At 45.6% G+C, this 19,875-nt stretch overlaps 1 protein-coding gene across 2 annotated transcripts in view; it reads right to left on the reverse strand.

Annotated features, from left to right (window-relative positions):
- The window catches only part of SUFU (SUFU negative regulator of hedgehog signaling), a 125,514-nt gene that overhangs the window by 10,641 nt on the left and 94,998 nt on the right, over positions 1-19,875 (reverse strand). For both annotated transcript variants that reach the window (XM_045023858.1, XM_045023857.1), the window contains exons 9-10: positions 15,555-15,689; positions 12,794-12,932 (exon numbers count right to left, since the gene is read on the reverse strand). In XM_045023858.1, coding sequence (XP_044879793.1) covers positions 12,794-12,932; positions 15,555-15,689 — 274 coding nt within the window. The remainder of the gene's footprint in view (positions 1-12,793; positions 12,933-15,554; positions 15,690-19,875) is intronic.

Consider the following 19,875-nt stretch of genomic DNA (forward strand, 5'->3'; position numbering starts at 1 on the left):
CCTCACTCCCGGTTGGAGCGAAGGACCTCCCGCTGAATTGCCGCAGATCGCGATCACGGCTTTTTTTTTTTTTTTTTTGGCGCACGCAGCTTGGGGCGGCAAAACCCCTGGAGCCGGCCCTGCCCGAGTAGCAAGTGTGGAACCAGGATCCTCCCTCACCCTTTTCTTAAAAAGAAACATGCCGTATCAGAAGATGCCCGCACACGCAGCTTCTCTTCAGCGTGGCTTTGAGAGGGCCAGAGAGAAACGCAAGCCCTGCTGAGGTGGTAGCATGATGGAGGGAAGCAGTCAAGGAGAAGGAAATCACCACCACACATGGGTCCGGTGAGGGGCACTGGGTGTGGTGTTGCAGGGTTTGGGTATACGGCAGGCTATTCATTTTGCAAATTGCAGCTCACAGCTCTGTTCTTTCTCTGCTTCTCCTTGTGTTCTTTTTTCCTCCCTTCACTCCACCCTTTCCTTTTACAGTCTGTCTCCAGCACCTCTCCATTCCCGCTTCTCTGCTCTGCCTGCATTGCATTGCATTCTCCCTCACTCCTTACTCATCCTCTCCAAATCCACTCATGGTTCCCCCAATTCCTCCCCTCTGGCCCCTCAGCTCTGCATTCCCTGTCCAAGAGCTCAGGCAACTCTCCCCAGCTCCCAGTGCTGAAAGGGAGCAAGGCCAGCCCCCAGTTCCACCCCTTTTCTGCTCCCCTCCAGCTCCAAACTGGAGCTCATCTCAGTGCTGCTTGTTGACAGCCTCCCTTGCAGCACAGAGCTGGCTGGGGGAAGTGGATAACAGCGCTGATGCTGCAGATTCCCTCGTAAATTCTGATCTATATACTAGGAGCCCAGGGCCCACAGTCCGAGAACTCCTGAATCGGCTAGATGGACAGAAAAGGCACTGGCCACTCAAGCCACTATCATACATGGCAGTGGCACTGTACAAAAAGGAAGACCCTGTCTCTGCCCCAAAGAGCTTTCAGTCCAACTTAGAGTTTAGATTCAGTCCCCAGTTTGTGGTGTGGTGTGGAGCCACTCCTGAAGCCCAGCGGAGGCTGTGGCAACGGAATCAGTGGCATCATATCACAGACCCACATGCTCCATGAGGCTTTTTGGCTACAATCAGACGATTCTGTGTCTATTATTGTCTATGTTGGGCCTTAGACGGTCATCTCTTTGGCTGGCACACTAAACCCAAACATCTACGAGCACTATAGCAGGGCTGGTTTATACTACAGCGGGCAAGTTCTTTGGCGGAGATGGTAGCCCTGGCGCACGCTGAAGTGGAAATACCTGTGTGTCAATGAAAGGTTTGAAGAACCTAAAGGGTTGCTTAGTTAGAAATACAACCAAAGCCATCCGTGCTCAGAAACAGAACAGTCACCTGCATGGTTAACCCAGAAGATGGTACAACTAGCAAGGGTTGTCTGGGGAGGGCTCTATCGGCTTCTGTTCAGGTGTAGCCTGGCAGTGACGGGGCAGTGGGTGGAGAGTGGAAGAGAGGATACGGCAGACGTAGCAAACTACACAGCAGCAAATAAGAGGAAGAAACCAGCACCCAAAGCAATCAGATGAGTGGGCAAGGAGGAATATATATTCAGCAGTGACACAGATGAGCAAAAACGAGAAGAAAAAAAGGGTGTGGGGGGTGGCTATAGGGCAGTGGAGATGGCAAGAATGATAAAAATCAGATGTAGCAATAGGAATAACATCCATGGTTAATAGGGAAGGAGCCCAAGGGACATTTCTAGGGTGTCAGAGGAGAGAGGAAGGAGAAATATAGGCACAAATGAACCAATCTCATTGCAGGCCAGAGAAGAACAAGGTGGGGAATGATAAAATTCAATGGGGGTGAGCAGGGAAGGATGTGTACAGAATAAAGGGTGAAGGTGCAGCCCCTAGGGTAAACCACCATGGTTTAGATCCTGGAACAAAGGTATGTGGAGTATCTAGACCAGCATTTGCAATTGTGTTCGTTAACTTTAGTTAGCCAGCAATCAACTAACTCCAGTTGAAACAAGAGCACAAAGCCTCTTAGCCAGCACAGTTCTGGTCCCGGGTGAACAGGGCTGCCTTTCCTGTGAAAGCAGCTTTGGAAGCCTGGAGCAGCCAAATGTGTCTCAGGAATGTTTGTAAGCCATCTTTTAAAAAATGGTTTGCTAGACCAGGTAGCTGGGGAAAATCTTCACCATCATACACTCTGGAGGGTGCTGAGGATAGGTACCCATTCCCGTAGCATTTGGGCACGTCTAACTGCGGAAAGGATTTAGAGATTAAAGATACAGCTACACTGGATACATGCTGAAACCAGGTTCCTCCCAACAGAATTAGCCCAACCAAAATGTAATAAAGGCATCAAAGCAGGAATGCAGAGACCATGCAGATCCAATCCTTGTGATCAGCAAGTAGATCTTCATACAGAAGAGAGCTCTTCTTATTCTGATACTTACAAAGAGCCTGAAAATAAATTAAAATCAATACCAACTGCCCTCTCACACACAGTACTTCCTAGGTTTGTAGTCCTGCAGATTACACCACCACATTAACACACACACACACACACGATGTCCATGGTATTAAAGGTGACATTCCAGCAAATAAACAGGACAGATCGTCATAGCTCTAGGCATCTAATTTAATTTCCTTTGGGATGTAAACCTTAGAAGCTCCCACTGAACAAACAGGCCCTGTTCTTTGTGTATTTCAGACCTGAACCCAGAGTCTTCCTTTGAGAACGTTAGCAGATCTTATCAACAGGATACTGCAGGGAGATCATAAATGATGGAGCAGCTTATTTGCTCTCCAAAAAACAACACAGACTCTCTGTTGTGATGCAGCTATGGGAAAGTCTGTGCAATCTGGAGGCCAAATTAAATGGTTTGCTGCATATTCAAAGCTGGACGTGCCTCACCTCAGAGCAGGCCTTTCCCATGTGAAATCTTTTGGCCATGAGTGGGGAAGAAAACAAGCTCTGGGGTACCGGTTAGTGTTCACTCTGATGTCAAAGAAGCCCCATAGATTCATAATATAGTATTTTCATAGTTCAGCAACTGTTCGCATTCCACCCTATGGACCTGCTGCAACCAATTTCACACACTGGAGTGTAGTTCTGCCTTTGTAATGCTTGTTTGCAATATCCACAAGCAACAGCTAAAGAGGCCAGCCGGGGTTTCGAAAACATTTCCTTCAACACCACACAACCACGGACATGCCAGGAGCTTTCTGGGCCAGATCCTGAGTTCCCACCCACAACTTGCAGCTATGAGGATCAGGCTCCATTTTATACAATCTGCAGCTCTGCAAATCCCTTGCTACATTGTTACACATATTGCTTGCAAAACCATAGAAGAGAAAATCCGCAATTTTATCACTAACCTAGGAGTGTCAAAAGTGCAACTGCAGGTCCAAAGTTTGGCAACCCCTATTGAAACGTGTGTGTGCCCAGCCCTGTTACAAATGCTATATTATGGAAGGATTAAAATCGCTATGGTTATATAATGCACTGGCTTTGTGTGTGATGTCTCCCTCTTGAGCAGTGGTTCCCAAACCTTTTTTTTTTCCCATGGACCACTTGAAAATTGCTGAGGGTCTCAGCAAACCACTTAATGATCGTTCCAAATGTTGTTTGTACTGTTAGCTAACTATTGTAAAGTGATGGATGTGCCCTCTCTCCCCTGTCGCGGCAGCCCCCGAGCTGGGGCGGGAAAGGAGGGGGGGTCTCGCCTCCCCCTCAGCAGCTATAGAGCTGAAGCTGGGAAGGAGGGCCGTCTCCCCAGCTCCAGGGCCGCGGCTGCCATGGAGAAAGTCGCCTTTCTCTGGCCGCCGCAACCCTGCACGTCCCAAATTCCCCCTCTTCTCATGCCACTGCCTCCTCCCACCTACCCCCAATTCCCCCCCAGGCCACCACCTCACCTTACGTGCGTCTCCAGAGTCCAGGCACCTAATTAGTGAAGCCACGCCTGCGCAGTTCCACTAAATAGGTGGGTGGCCCGCCATTCTCTCATGTGCGACCATCCAGGCACGCACCTTAGAGGGAACTATCCACGGACCGCCTGAATGGAGCTTGCGGACCACAGATGATCCACAGACCACAGTCTGAGAACCTCTGCTCTAGAGGTTAGCTTCAGCAACTATAACAGTTTGCTGCTTACTAAACTAATGGAATTACTCCCATAGCTCAGGTGGGAGGAGGTTTGTACTCTCTATACTGAATGCCCCAGGGTTGATCCCCACTGATGACTGAGACACCTACACTGTTAGCATGATTTTTTTTGTACTTACCAGTGATGGTATGCACAAACTGTATATCGCGCGTGTTACCTGGTGCCCAATATCAAGATTCAGTCTATTAACCAAATCTGTCACGTTGTAGATCAACCTACATACAACGATGACTGGCACTCAAAAACCACATAAGACTAATCTAAGGCTATGATTTTAAGTCTACAGGTGCAACTGCATGACTAATGCACCAGCTCTCACTTCTGGGGTTCAAATCTATTGCAAGGGCTTGAAATTCTTAACTTGAAACAGGCTGGCTCTGACCCCAGGCTACAATAGTACATTTCACACAGCTGTTTATAGTCTGCCACAGTTGGTAAATCTCTGATCAGGAAAGAGCCCCCCAAATTCAGCTGGCAAGCAGACCACAGCACCTTTCATCTTCAGAATGCCTGGCTTGTAAAATGGTGTAATATACCCCAAAGTAAGTTATATAACAAGCCCTTAAGAAATCCTCCATCCATAAAGCTGATGCTTCTAGACTGGATGAGCCAGCAGATCCAGAGTTTGTGGCCTGCTTCCTTTCATCAACAACATGGCTAATTTCCTGCAACTCTTGGGAGCAGACAGCACGGAAAGTGTTCCTGCTGAATTCCTGCCGTTAATACTGTACAGCAGGAGGAATTCCTTTAATTCAAAATGCACCTAATCAAACTCCTTGTAAATAGTGCTCTGTGCCATGAGCAGACCCCCCTGCTCTCTCATCTACCCTCCCCCTTTCATTGTGTTGTCTCTCACTTAGATTGCAAGCAGCTCAGGACAGAAGCTTTGTCTCCTTATTTTCTGTGATGCAACGGCACTATATGAAAAAGGACATGGGTTCGAAACAGACACCCCGCTGTATGATTTCCATGATAGTTTTCACCAGAGTGTCACACACGTACTGTGAACAAACAAGGGGGCAAGTATCAGAGGGGGAGCCGTGTTAGTCTGGATCTGTAAAAGCAGCATAGAGTCCTGTGGCACCTTATAGACTAACAGACGTATTGGAGCATGAGCTTTCGTGGGTGAATATCCACTTCGTCGGACGCATGTAGTGGAAATTTCCAGGGGCAGGTATATATATGCAAGCAAAGGGGATTTCTCTGGGGGGTGGAATCCCATTGCTACACTCCAAGGAAACTACCAGACCTTCCCTGTAAAGGAGAAGATAATTACACCTGCCCCGGGCACCATATGCTGCGTTCAGGGATCTTACATGAGGATTTGAAAGGCTATGTACCAGGAGGGTCTCTATGTGCACTAAGGAGCTGCTAGGACTCCCCAACTCTGTTTCATCAGCTTTAAAACTCCACCTGGACTGGCCCTGAGGGAAGGGTACTTCTTGGAGCCTGTAAACATTGTTCTACTGCTCTTCTGGACAGAACCACTGCTGTGTGACTATGTACAGCTTGGCTCAGCAATGACAAGGGTCTGAAGGGAGATGAGCTAACAGTCCATGCATTTTAAGGGGGCAAGCGTTAAGGAGAGAGACGACTTCTCTAGGGTGCTACCCGTGGCTGGGAGAAAAGCTAGGGAGTAAAGAGCTGACGTTAATGGATAATTTAGACTGATTTGCAGGAAAAGCTTCCCGACAGTAAGATGCATTAGGCTGAGGGATAGTCAGTTTCTCTAGGAAGTGGTAGAAGCACTTGAGTCATCCAAAATGAGACTGGATGAAGCACTAGAAAATGTATCGCAGGAACAATCCTTCATTGGCCTCTAGGGGAGGATCTAGATCAGTGGTTCTCAAACTTCTGTACTGGTGACCCCTTTCAAATAGCAAGTGTGACACCCCCCCCATATAAATTAAACACACATTTAACACCATTATAAATGCTGGCTGCAAAGCGAGGTTTGGGTGGAGGCTGACAGCTCACGACCTCCCCCCCCCCCCATGTAATAACCTCACCGACCCCCCGAGGGGTCCCAACCCCCAGTCTGAGAACCCTGGACTAGATGACCTAAAAGCTTCTTCCATCTTTAATGTATGATCTTAATATGGTCTCATTAAACAATGGGAGGTGATAATACAATGTGCTTCCTGGTTTGCTTGTACAATTTTATCACTTCTATAGTACTAGCGTGATGGATGCTCTAGACACAGTGCTATATTACAGATACAGCTGGTAGCCATGCCGAGAGTTAAGGTTTCCTAATACTCATAAAGACCCTGTTTTCACCTGTTTATAACTTGGCCACTCTAAGCATTCAGACTGAAATTTCCCATGCCAGTATCTGTGCCTCACTGGAAAGTTCCAGTAAGAATGATGCTGTCATTTCAGAGAACAAAGTTTAGGAAAAATACTTTTTGACAAAAGTTAAAAAATTCTTACCCTTGTTCTGTTGAGAAGCCCTACTGATTCCATGCTTTGGAGGAAGGACTAGAAATTTAGCAGGAGGTCCCACTGGGTTCAAGGATGTGCCTTTGCTGACCCCATGAAGATGAACCCAAATTTGGTGGCATTATAAGCCTCTGAAAATTGCCATTTGTATGTTTCAAAGAAGTTTATTAGTCGCTAGTAACAAAATTCTCTGAAGATTCCATCTTCATTGAGCATGTTCCAGCCCCACAGAGCATGCTTCAGCCCAAGGATACCGGGGCTGAGCAGTACTTTTCTTGCCATTATACCTCCCTGCTGTGGGGGCCATGGTGGCACCAGAGTTGCCCACACAATATTAATTCGGACCTCTTTTGTGTACACATTATGATAGAGTCTTCAATTACAGCAGAACCTCAGAGTTATGAACTCACTGGTCAACCATGTAATCAGGCAGCAACAGAGAGACACAAAAAAGCAAACAGTACAGTACTGTGTTTAATGTAAACCTAACAACAAAATAAGGGGTAAGTTTAAAGAAAGATGTGACAAGGTAAGGAAACTGTGTCTGTGCTTGTTCCATTTAAATTAAGATAATTAAAAGCAACAGTTCTCTTCTGCACAGTAAAGTTTCAAAGCTGTATTAAATCAGTGCTCAGCTGTAAACGTTTGAAAGAAAGAACCACCATAACATTTTGGTTTGGTGCGTTGCCTGGCCCTTTATTTTTTACTGCACATCATCAAAACCCTGCACTGAATCTCTCTTAGACACGCAGATAGCCCCTAGCACCAAAGCACTGGAGGCACCTCACCATCCGATGCATTTATCCTATGAAATAGGGCAGTGTTGTTATTCCCCCTTTTACAGATGGGAAACTGAAGCACGGAGGTACTAAGGCCAAAATTGTCAGAAGTGTCCACTAATTTTGGGTGCCCAACTTGAGACTCTCTTAGGACCTGATTTTCCAAAGAACTCAGCATTATATAACACTTTATATATTCAGAGGACAGCTCCCATGGACCTCAGGTGCAGGTTGGGATGCTGAGTGCTTTTGCAAATCAGATCCCAAGGTGGGTAACCAGAAAATTAGGAACATACAATTAGTGACCACATGTGAAAGTTTTAGTTTAAGTGACTCGCCCAGCACCACACAGGAAGTCTTTGGCAGAGGGAGGGACAGACTCCAATTCTCCAGGGCAGTGTTCATCTGCCTTCATCGTGAGACCATCCTCTCTCTCCGCCTGCAATCCCCTGCTTCATTCACTACACACCTTCCAACTTGCAGAAACAAATGCTGCACAGGTCCTATAGAAAACAGCTGCATTCACTACACAGCCCTACTTCATTCCCAGAGCCTGGCCCATGCGGTGCAGTGAGTGAGATGTAATTGAAGATTGTAGCATAATATACATGCATAAGGGAGCCAAATTAAGGTTGTACAGGCAGTCTTCAGGCAATTCCTAACTTCGGGGTGCTTGACTGTGTAACCTAATAGACATTTGTACCATATAGTTTTTTTTTTTTTTAAATGTGCTACGTAGATTGGCTTGTATGTTTAACAGATACTGCAGCAAACACTGATGGGTAACATTTACAACGTGCATGATCAAAGGCTCCCACCTCTCTTTCCTAGAACAATAACTGCCCAGAGCAGCAAGAGCAGAAATTATCACCATCACTCACCATCTCTCTGGAGAGAGTAAGTGCTCCAAGTAAGCAAGATGGGGTCAGGAGGAGTGTGCCTTGTGTTGGGCAGGTAGGGAATGCCACGTTAAAGCGGAAATGTTTTGCATAAGCAAGTCCTGACTCCCAGCGTTTGAGAGCTAAGGATGGCAATTCCCAGCAGCTGATGCATGCATGTTAACTACCTTTGAAACAAGCTACCCTAGGATAACATTAATATGTATTAAAGGTTTGGGCAAACTTTATTGGGACAGATTAATTTCAATGGTGAATCTCCACACATACTGTCTAAACATACTCAAGTTAAGGGGGGGAGGGGGAGAGCATATGTCACTCTCACTCACCTTGAGCGGGTTTAAAGACAGACAAGTGAGATTTCCAATGAGAGGCTCAGCACATCCAGACAATTTGTCCCAAGAACATTTAATATATATAAACACCATCCCACATTAATTGTGTTGAAGCCGTTGGGAATTACCAGCCTTACCTCTCTAACCCTGGCAGTCAGGATGGGCACCTCTTCCTTATCTTTTCTTTGCTCACCTGGAGCATTTACTCTCCCCAGACGGGGAAGAGAGGTTTTGCTCAGCATTGTGGTCAGGCTGTTGCCTTGGGACAGCCAGTGTTCTGGGGAAAGGGGAAGGGTCAAAAAGCCTTGTGGAAGTCTTTGGTCACGCACAATGTTAGAGACTGGCACAGTAGTTAACACATAGCCAAAATCTCTAGCGTTAACAAGTAGGATTTCGGGAATACGTCTGTACCTTTGTGAATCAAAGTAATTTTTGTATTCAATAATACAAGAGAGCGTGGAAGAAGCTAAGAAATAACCCAGCCTGACATGATAGACCTTTATGAGAATTTAGCTTTTATAAATAATTAAAAAGTTACTTTCAGGACAAATATGCCAAGTATTTGGGAAAGGTTCCAGTTTGACAGCTCCAGGAGAATGAAATAACCTCAGCATCCCCAGAGCGTGGACAGCAGCAGGGCAAGCTTCCCCATGAACGCTCCGCTACTATGCCTTAAACCTGACGACTTATAGGAATGGGGTGTTCTGTCTCCATGGTCTGTAGTCAGTCCTTGATCCGTCTGCTGAGACTGCAAAAAATGATACCGAATAGTGCCAGCTGCAGTGGTGTTTTGGTGGTATGAACACCTGTCTATTAGGAATGGCACTGGGACTGGACCTACCAAACTCAAGTCATATAAGCTAAACAGCCATCAGATGCTAGTGACTTTCAATGCAGCAAAGAATCCTGTGGCACCTTATAGACTAACAGACGTTTTGCAGCATGAGCTTTCGTGGGTGAATACCCACTTCTTCGGATGCAAGTAGTGGAAATTTCCAGGGGCAGGTATATATAAGCAAGCAAGAAGCAAGCTAGAGATAACGAGGTTAGTTCAATCAGGGAGGATGAGGCCCTGTTCTAGCAGTTGAAGTGTGAAAACCAAGGGAGGAGAAACTGGTTCTGTAGTTGGCAAACCATTCACAGTCTTTGTTTAATCCTGAGCTGATGGTGTCAAATTTGCAGATGAACTGAAGCTCAGCAGTTTCTCTTTGAAGTCTGGTCCTGAAGTTTTTTTGCTACAGAATGGCCACCTTAAGATCTGCTATTGTGTGGTCAGGGAGGTTGATGTGTTCTCCTACAGGTTTTTGTATATTGCCATTCCTAATATCTGATTTGTGTCCATTTATCCTTTTCCGTAGAGACTGTCCAGTTTGGCTGATGTACATAGCAGAGGGGCATTGCTGGCATATGATGGCATATATTACATTGGTGGATGTGCAGGTGAATGAACCGGTGATGGTGTGGCTGATCTGGTTAGGTCCTGTGATGGTGTCGCTGGTGTAGATATGTGGGCAGAGTTGGCATCGAGGTTTGTTGCATGGATTGGTTCCTGAGCTAGAGTTACTATGGTGCGGTGTGCAGTTACTGGTGAGAATATGCTTCAGGTTGGCAGGTTGTCTGTGGGCGAAGACTAGCCTGCCACCCAAGGCCTGTGAAAGTGTGGGATCATTGTCCAGGATGGGTTGTAGATCCCTGTGAGGTTTTCACACCTCAACTGCTAGAACAGGGCCTCATCCTCCCTGATTGAACTAACCTCGTTATCTCTAGCTTGCTTCTTGCTTGCATATATATACCTGCCCCTGGAAATTTCCACTACTTGCATCCGACAAAGTGGGTATTCACCCACGAAAGCTCATGCTCCAAAACGTCTGTTAGTCTATAAGGTGCCACAGGATTCTTTGCTGCTTTTACAGATCCAGACTAACACGGCTACCCCTCTGATACTAGTGACTTTCAGTCTGCTGTGGAGGTAGGCAAGCCAGAGCCGGAAGTCCATACAGCATACTCCTTTGCCAATCCCACCTTTGACACCTGGAGCCAGAGCACTCCACTCCGGCCCATATCTGTAAACAATGGATGCTGTGTTTAGTCTGCAGGTTTGGGTTTTCACTGTAGCAAGGCTCTGCATCAATAGAAGCTAGTAGTCTGGGGCTACTGCACAGACTCGTAATCAGGGCTTCTCGGACCCTCAAACTGTTCCTTCCCCATGGTATGGAAAAAAGTCTACATCAGGAGAGGCTTGCTGCTTCCCTTCCTCTACACAACCGCCCAGTTTATACTCCTTCACAACAAGCCGTCACACCACAGTGATCTGCTTTCAGCCACGGACCGACTCCCTCTGGAGCCCATCAATGCCTGTGTGTGGCTGGGGCCTTGGCAGAGTGATGTGAAGATTCCCCTCCAGGCTTTACTTTGACGACACCAGTGCTCTCAGGCCCTGCTACTCCAAAAGCTAAGAGGAGAAACCAGACTTGGGAACTGCCACTACGTCGTCTCTTGCGTACCACAACTTCTCTTGCCCCTTAGGCTGAAGCCAACGGACTTGGCTTTAGGACCTCGCATCTTCAATCCCAACCCCTCAGCTGCTGCTCATTCAAACAGTGATCCCTCCTTCCTTACATGAAGACAAGAGCCTCAGGCACCCCACCAGCTCTACACAATGTTGGCGCGCCTGCCAGTGTTCCCTGCTGGGCCCTGCCTATCTGCAGTCTGAGCACCTTACCTCTGCTGGCACTAAACTAAGAGACAGGGCAGTGGCCAGCAGCAAGGGGAGCAGGTCCCAGAAGAAGAGAAGACCAAAGAAGTTCCCCAGTGTAGGAAGCAAGGTGGGGACTTGCTCCTGCAAAGAGCTCCACCCTACCTCCCAGCCACCAGAAACCTTCCTTCCTTCCTTCCCAGCAACCCCATGTGACCCCAGTAAATCTGCAGGTCCTAGTAACAGACGTTTGGGAATTAGCTCGTTCCATAAGGGTTAATATTAGTTATATGCCTGAATGAAGGCATAATTATTGCCGTTCTCTACCCTTTAGAGGATACCCGGCAGCTCTACACATTAATACATTTCAGGACGTGGTGTAAACTCAAACAAATACTGTTATGTTTGGAGTTAACACAGTCACAAGATCTTGTGTGTCATGTGTTGGTGAGCACAAGCACCAAACAGTGAATGACCCACCCCTTAAACCAACCGTTCCCTGTTAATCATTGTAAGAGTGCTGTGCTACACAATCAGCTCCTTTAGGAGTTACAGATTTGCATGTATGGTTTCCTGCACATTTGTGAACATATACATTGTGATGCCTTGAATACTAGCCAGAGCCAACTTAATTGTGATACTGGAACAGTGGGATTCTAAATAGCGTTCAAACAGAAGTGCACCTTGGAGGAACAGTGTACAATCAAGAGAGAGAGAGCGCGCGCACCAGGCATCTCATTCTTTAGAAATGGAGCTTTCCTCCCAAAGCTATTTTATTTTTGCTTGGCCATAAACAAGACTAGGAAATGGCTACGACATCCCACCATTGGTGGTCTTAAGCTAACCAGGGTTGACCCTTGTTAACATGTGGATGGGGAAACTCCAAGGGAAATCCAGGGTGCTGGTGCAGGAAGTTGTGTGGTGATCTGAGGTGGCCATGGTGCTATAGGATGATGTGCAGCGGTTAGTGCCCTGTTTTGGGGTCAACGTAAGACAGGGTTCCTGAACACTTCCAATCACTAAAGAGCCCATAAGTTTTTCCAAAGATTAAGCTGTTAACCCTGATGGCCCTGGCTAACTATTAGTTTAGGTAACTCCATTCTGCCTCCCTAAATTCCCTATTAGGTTTCACCCCTAAGGTATTTACACTGTAGTGGCAGGAGGCAGGAACCAAAATACGTAGAATTTGTAAAGTGATCCAGGCCTCTGAGAGATGAAAATTGCTGTATTCATTTAAGATATTCGAAATTGCCAACCAATGTTTTATATTTCAAATTCCATTCACCTAATGAGGAATAGTTCTACATTTTTAATCATTTCTGGAACTACTGAGAGTATCATATAATAACCAGGTGTTGATCGTCAGAGAAGCTGCGGCAGGATGTATAGCTTTGTTGTAAGATTTGTAGGCCAGAGAAACCTGTACGCAGGGATTGGTTTTTGAAGGAACTGAAAAGGAAGGAGGTAAAAGAGGAAGAAGGAAAAAAGAGGCTCTTACCTGTAACCATGGCCCATGTGCTGCATAAGGATGCTCCTCTGTAGCAAAGGCTCCTTCTACTCCTGTCGATACAAATGTGATTGCTGTATCCCCTGTAATACTTTTATATGTAAAGTGCCGTCCATGTAACAGCCTGCCCCTGGAGAACAGAACACACATACATAAACGGAGGTCATAAGCAGGTCAGTACAGACCCACCCACAAGATACACACTGGAGCATCTGTGATCACTTTTAGGAATACATCACACCCCAGTAACCACGAATTCTCAGTGAATGTACGAAGAACTTTCACAGTGCGGGTCACAAGACTCTTCTGGAACTCTGGAAGTGCACATGTGCTCTCACATCCTCCGCCCCAAGGCCCCACTTCCACATTACAATGCTTCTAGCCCAGGAAGACTGAATGGGACTTTATTCGCATCCCATTTGCACCAGTCCCTGCCACTGATGCATAAGGCACAGTACTCCCAACTCCATCAGCTCAGAGAACACCAGCAGAACCGAGTCCAGAATTCACATCTCTTCTGTGGTGGCGCAAAGCAGTCCCACTAGGATAACTCCTACACATTAATAGCGCCTGTTATATATTAATCCATTACCTTGTAACTTATTAAATTTAGTCTGTGCCAGTGGAGTCATGTTAAATAAAACGTTTAGGAGAAGAGACATGTTTGTTCATCTATAATAAATAATACTTCATTGCGACGGTGCTTTCCGTGTGGGAATCTCAAGTCACACCAAAGGCATTGAAGTTCACAGCCTCAGGGAGATGTGAATGTGTTATCCCCATTTTACAGATGGAGCTAATTACGGCACAGAGGAGTTAAGTGACTTCCCATGTGACCTGGTGTAAACAACTAGGGATAGAATCCAGATCCTATTCCCAGCCCTGTGCATTAGCCACAAGTCTATCTTTCCTGGACATCCAGGAAAAATAATCTGAATTAACAAAAGGCATGAATTTGAAGTGGATTAGTTAAACTGTATTAAATCCCTGCGTGGATGCTATTAATTAGAATTAAAGTGGCCTTAATTCTGAATGAGGGTGTTCAAACAGGTGTTTAATGCGGTTTAACTAATCATCTGCAAAGTCACACTTTCTGTCATTTGGATTAACCTTCCTGGATGTACCCATGTAGACAAGCCCTTAATTTATGATGTTGCATAATTCAAATCATAAATATCTAGTAATGTCAGGCTGACCAGTACATCTGAGAGAAAAGAGTTTAGAGGCAAGTTACTGCATCTTTTATTGCATTTTTAATTTTAAAGTACCCAACAAAAATTATTATTGTTAACTCAATAAGAATTAGTGGCCTTCAGTTTACTCAAAGACCAGAACTCTCTTACAATTTCTGTCAAAAGCATTTAAACAAAAAAGTCATTAGCTGAATTTTCTGGAGATTTAGACAGGTCATTAACTGGCCAAAACCCTGATCCCCTCTGTAGTAAGAGGAGGCCCTAAGATATAAACCTTGGTATCAGAGGCCCGGTATGAGGCCTGAGGCCTGAACTAAAGTAATGGTCAAGCCTTTGCTAAAGCAAAGTGAAGCTGTGAGCCAGAGGCAGGCCCTGCTCACAGGAGCTGGCAAGGAAAGGGCTGATACATACCTAAAAGGTACTGAACATTCACATACTTATACATTCCACACAGATAATAAAGAACAGGCCGACCCATCCCAATGACAGGGGCAAAAGGGTAAAATGATGGATAGAGTTGTTTTGTTCGAACCAACATGTACAAGGTAGAAGGCGGTACCTTAATACGTAGAAAGGTTGTAACTTGCTACGTAGAGAGGTTGCACCTCAATACGTCAGGTGTGATGTGTAACTTGTTTGTATCTGTGTATAAGAATGCATCCCTGGGGAGGTGCCTTTTGTCCAGCCGAGGGGGCAGTGGAAACTCCCACCACTGACTGAGCTGGGTCCATTGCCAAGAGGCACTTTCTCGTAGTATGCCCTGAGTTAGGCTAAGAAACCTACAGGGAACTGCCATTGTGTCTGAGGTCGCAATAAACCTAGTCAACGTGACTTTGCATCTTACTGGACTCTGTGGTTACTGGGGGTTCTCGTCGGGTCTGCTGTGTCAGCTATCTGCGCAGAGCTGGGGCAGCACACAGAGGGAACTCACGCACGCAGCCGAGTGATATCAACATTGGAGAGAGCAGAGCACCATACCGGTACCACTCTGACAACACCCTCCTTAGATGCAACTTCTCAAGATACAACCTTTACAGTGTATGTGCAGTGCAACATGTGCATTTAGGGATACAAATAACACAATTTGCATATACAAAACTGTGTGCACAACTGATGGCAAATGTTTGCCTATAACTGCACAAGTTAAAGTTAATGTCTTAAGGGATTTATGTGACAGGACCGTAGGAGCCATCCCTTAGTTTGATAAGATACTTAGCAGCATAAGTCTGATCAAAAAACCCTGTTGTTTCAACCCCCAACATAAAACATGGGAAACAATTTTGGCATGATGAACTTATGTGCACAACAGAAAGACAAGGTGCATGAAGTAATATCTTTCACTGGACCAACTTCTGTTGGTGAAAGAGACAAGCTTTTGAGCTACACAGAGCTCTTCCTCAGGTCTGTGGATAGTGTCATCGGTTTCTAATGTTTCTGGCAAAGCGTCTCAGCTCTGGTTTTTTTAAATCTATACAGGATCATCTGTATGAAGAAACAAGGCCAGAAGGCAGAATTGCAGCCATTAAAGCAGAGCTCAGAAAGAAACCATCTCCTCTCACCTTAGACAAAGTGGAATCAGTGCTCCAGACTCCTGGTTGAATTTCAGGTGCACGCTCTCAAGCTGTCTTGTGCGGATTAGCTCATGAGGAATGATAGCTGCTGAGCTCTCACTCTCTAAACTATCCTTACGGCTTCTAAGAGAAAAAACAGAGTATCTATTTAGAACATGAGACCCACATTGCAACTATTGTCAGCCTTGTGAAAAGACAGCAGAAAAATTCAATGATTATTTAGAGCAGTTCCATGAAAGCTGTCTAACGGAAGGACACAACAACAGCTTGCAAGAAGGACATAGCTAATTTGCAAGCAACCCGTGTCTGCATTGTACAAGTGTGGCCCACAGACTACTGCTCCTAGCATGCAATGCTTCATCTTGATCTAGTGACCTTAAAAGTTCTGGAAAGAAAGTTTAATAAAGAATGGGAGTAAAATTATACCGTGAAGCCAGAAGCACGACAAAATGTTCTGTAAGGTACAATGCTGCATGGGCAGAGGCAAGGCCTGTGGGACCTAGCAGGTCACCCCACGCCCCATTTCTAGTATTCTTAAAGAAACGGGGCTGTCTGGAAAGCTCTGTGCTGTCCCGACTCACCGCTATAGAAGCTTAGCATTAAGGGACCTATAGTAAAGAGATAAATCTGAATCAACCCAACCCTTTTCCTTCATCAGACCAACCAAAGGCTTTAGATGTTGCATAACCAGTTCTTAAACACTCTAACTTCTGCTAGCATTAAGTACAATATTCAAAGTACAAAAGCCACACACAATTTACAGAATATTTGTAGACCGTTTTCCCTTTGAAGTAGAGTTGCTTTAAAACAATGCAGTCTTTATACTATATTTTACAAGGGCAGTACATTATACAAGGTAATGTTGTTTAACTTAGAGGTTACATTCTGCAATTACGAACTTCACAAGACAGAATCTTCAGTATAATCAGGTAGATATCTCAAAATACCGGATCATAAACTAAAATACTTTATATGTTCAAAGAGTAGCATTATAATTCCTTGTGTGTTTGTAGAGAACACAGGGAAAGATGGTGCTTGATCCAACAATCTTACATGCAATAGGAAAACCCCTCCCCCCAAAACACATCAAACGAATAGCACTGAGTGATCAGAAGGACTGGGATCAAGGACAGGAAGGGGCGGAGACAGCAAAGAGGCCAACTGGCTGGAAACGGAGGCACATATAGAGTGCCATCAACTTAACATGATGTCAGAAGAGATAGGGTTTACATTTCTCTTATCTGTCAATCTTGGTTTAATAGAGGCAACACATTGCTAGGGTCTCATCTACACTACACAATCATTGTATTTGGTTGGGGAGAGGAGAGGAGAGAGGAAGGAGATTGGCTGACAACACTCCAAGCACCTGTCCCCTGACAGTTAAAACATGCTTCTAATTTCATTCTGCAGGGCAGAGCAAACAAACAATGTTACCATGTCACAGCACAGTTCAGGAACATCGTTCAAATATGACTTGACCCTTTCTACATTGCAAGATGGAGCCTTGTCTCAGATGCAGAGTGTGAGAATCATGATGTAACAGCTTGTCCACCACTATTGATTTGGGGTGTGTTTTCACTGCAGAGTTCATCAGGGCTCTCACTCCCCTCCCCATCCACATCTCTCTCACCTGAGTTTGATGATACTTTAAACCCGGGCTAGCTGGCTCAACCAGGGCTATCAGCTAAAACCTACGTGAGGCTTTCACGAGGGCTGGTAACCTACTCCCACTCTGCAGTGAGGTAACAGGCTAAACCACTCGAGTGCTGACAGTCTTCCAATGCCTTTTCCAAATTCCAACCCGCCCTCTTGTGCCCAGAAGGGCAGACACGTTCTCCCAGTTTATTGGGAAAAAAGCAGAGCAGCACAAAAGGTCATGGTGTGTGTCCCCTGCAGCCCCAGTGACACACATGGGCGAGTGCAGCACTGGTGAGGACACACTAACTGGGCTCTGCAGTGTGACTACTCCTATCTGGGCTAGGCTAACCCAGGTGCTGAGCACCTGAATGCCAGTCACCAGGTTAACTCTGCCGCGAAGACACATCCCTTTGTAGTCTACCTGGCATCTAAACCTGGGAGTTTAAACTGGTTCAGCAAACACATTTTACAGCTCCATATAGGTGGGGCCGTAAAGCAGTGGAATGGGCCAGTCATTGAAGAAAACGTTTTACAGTTTGATTACCCAAGAAGTGCATGGTTGATTAATGATCAATTGACCTTAACCTAAGGTTTACCTGAACTTCCTTATCAGATCTTATATACACATGAGGCGGTGGGAAAGTTAGGCTTTGTCTACATTGCCAAGTGAACCACAAAACTTTTGTTATTCACAGGTGCTTTAAAAAGCCCCCCCCATACCCCCAAAAGACAAAAGTTTTGCTGTAGCAAATGGCAGCGTAAATAGCTTGTTGTAGGCAGGAGCACTCTCCTGTCCACAACGTGAACCCCGCATGGGCGGTGGGGGGAACAATTTTCGTTTACACTGCCTGACAAAGCCTTAGCCTGTCACCTAGCGTTTCCAATTATTCGTTACCAAGCCCCCCAACAGGATGTCGGCCACCAGAAACATGAGAGATTTTAGACTTTAAGTTTATCAACTGATATGTCAGGTTTCAGAGCAGCAGCCGATATGACTGATATCAACTGATATGTGCAATTGCAGAATTTGTGTACATGTGGGCATATCCAGAGTTAGTCAGCAATTTAGTTAGTAACGATGAGAGATTGGGTATTGCCACTTTTCTACCCAGACTGGTTAATGTTTTGAGCAGCTTCTGCCAGGAAACTTAAGTTTAGACTAGGTAAGCATTTACAGAATCGAATTCCATAGCGTTTGCCACAAACCTAAAGCATGCAAGCTCTCTGGGGTTGGGGCCGTTTTTTTGTTTTGTTTTTAATTCACTAGTCTGTACAATGCCTAGCACAATGGGACTCTGATTAGCCCCCACAGGCTCCAATATAACAAACACCACAACACTGTGAAGGCAAGGGCTGGGCTTTGTAGGTCATATCAAAAACTCTTGTTTTTAAATGGCGAATGCTGCTTGTGCTTTATGTGCTCACCAGATGACACTAACTAACGCAGGGGTCGGCAACCTTTCAGCAGTGGTGTGCCGAGTCTTCATTCATTCACTCTAATTTAAGGTTTCGCGTGCCGGTAATACATTTTAACGTTCTTAGAAGGTCTCTTTCTATAAATCTATAATATATAACTAAACTATTGTTGTATGTAAAGTAAATAAGGTTTTTAAAATGTTTAAGAAGCTTCATTTAAAATTAAATAAAATGCAGAGCCCCCCGGACCAGTGGCCAGGACCCAGGCAGTGTGAGTGCCACTGAAAATTAGCTCGCGTGCCGCCTTCGGCACCCGTGCCATAGGTTGCCTACCCCTGAACTAACATATAACTTTGAAATACAACGAACAGGTTTTTTCAGACCCTAAATAGTTAAGACTTTACATTAATCAGTAACCAGCCATTCTGTTAAAAAGGTGAAGGTGTGAAGCAATATGGCAGTTAACACTTAAGTAACATCAAATAATCAGCAACCCCTTCAGCTAAAAACCTTTCCCAAATAGTTACCACCCCCGTGTTTGTTGGGGTTTTTTTTAAACGTGGGTTGTTCCTCTGATTGTGGTCTGGGGTGGGATCTGTTTATGTTAAAAAGAGTAAAGCTGAGGTAGCTGAATCAAGGGTTAGGCCCTGTCTACACTGAAACTTTCTGAACATTTTGTGACATAGGTCGTTCTAGACATGTGTCCACACATGATGTAGTTAATACAAGTCACTAGCCACAGTAGCTATGTGGCCTATATCACTATATTCCTATAATCAGGTTGTAACATGCCTTTTGCTGTCTAGATGTAAACCCACAACTATGAATGTGTAGCAGAGCTGGCCTATCCCCCTCCTTGCATAATAAGGCAACCCAAGTGCATTGCCCCCAGTGTGGATACTGCTGTTGCTCTGTGCACACATCCCCAGGGCACACGCTCCTCTGCTGAGGTAGTGGGGACAGTTGCCCAGATTTTCCCAAAATGCACCGATACGAACACAGGTAGGCAGCATGATGGGTGCAGACAGTGTGGGGGCTGGGTGACAAGACAGCTACACTGAGGGGACAACTCGACCACGGTTTGTTGTAACTGGGTCGGGTGAAAGTCACGGCCTGTTTACAACACACGGGGCCTCTACACTAGGAAGTCCATAGGCATTCTAGCAACGGTGCAGCTGCGCCGATGTAGTGCTTCTAATGTAGACCTGCCCACAGTTCTCTCAGTGTAAAAACCTAGCGGATGCACAAGTAGTTT

Source organism: Mauremys mutica, chromosome 7 (genome assembly GCF_020497125.1).
Source record: "Mauremys mutica isolate MM-2020 ecotype Southern chromosome 7, ASM2049712v1, whole genome shotgun sequence".
Lineage (NCBI taxonomy): Eukaryota > Metazoa > Chordata > Testudines > Geoemydidae > Mauremys > Mauremys mutica.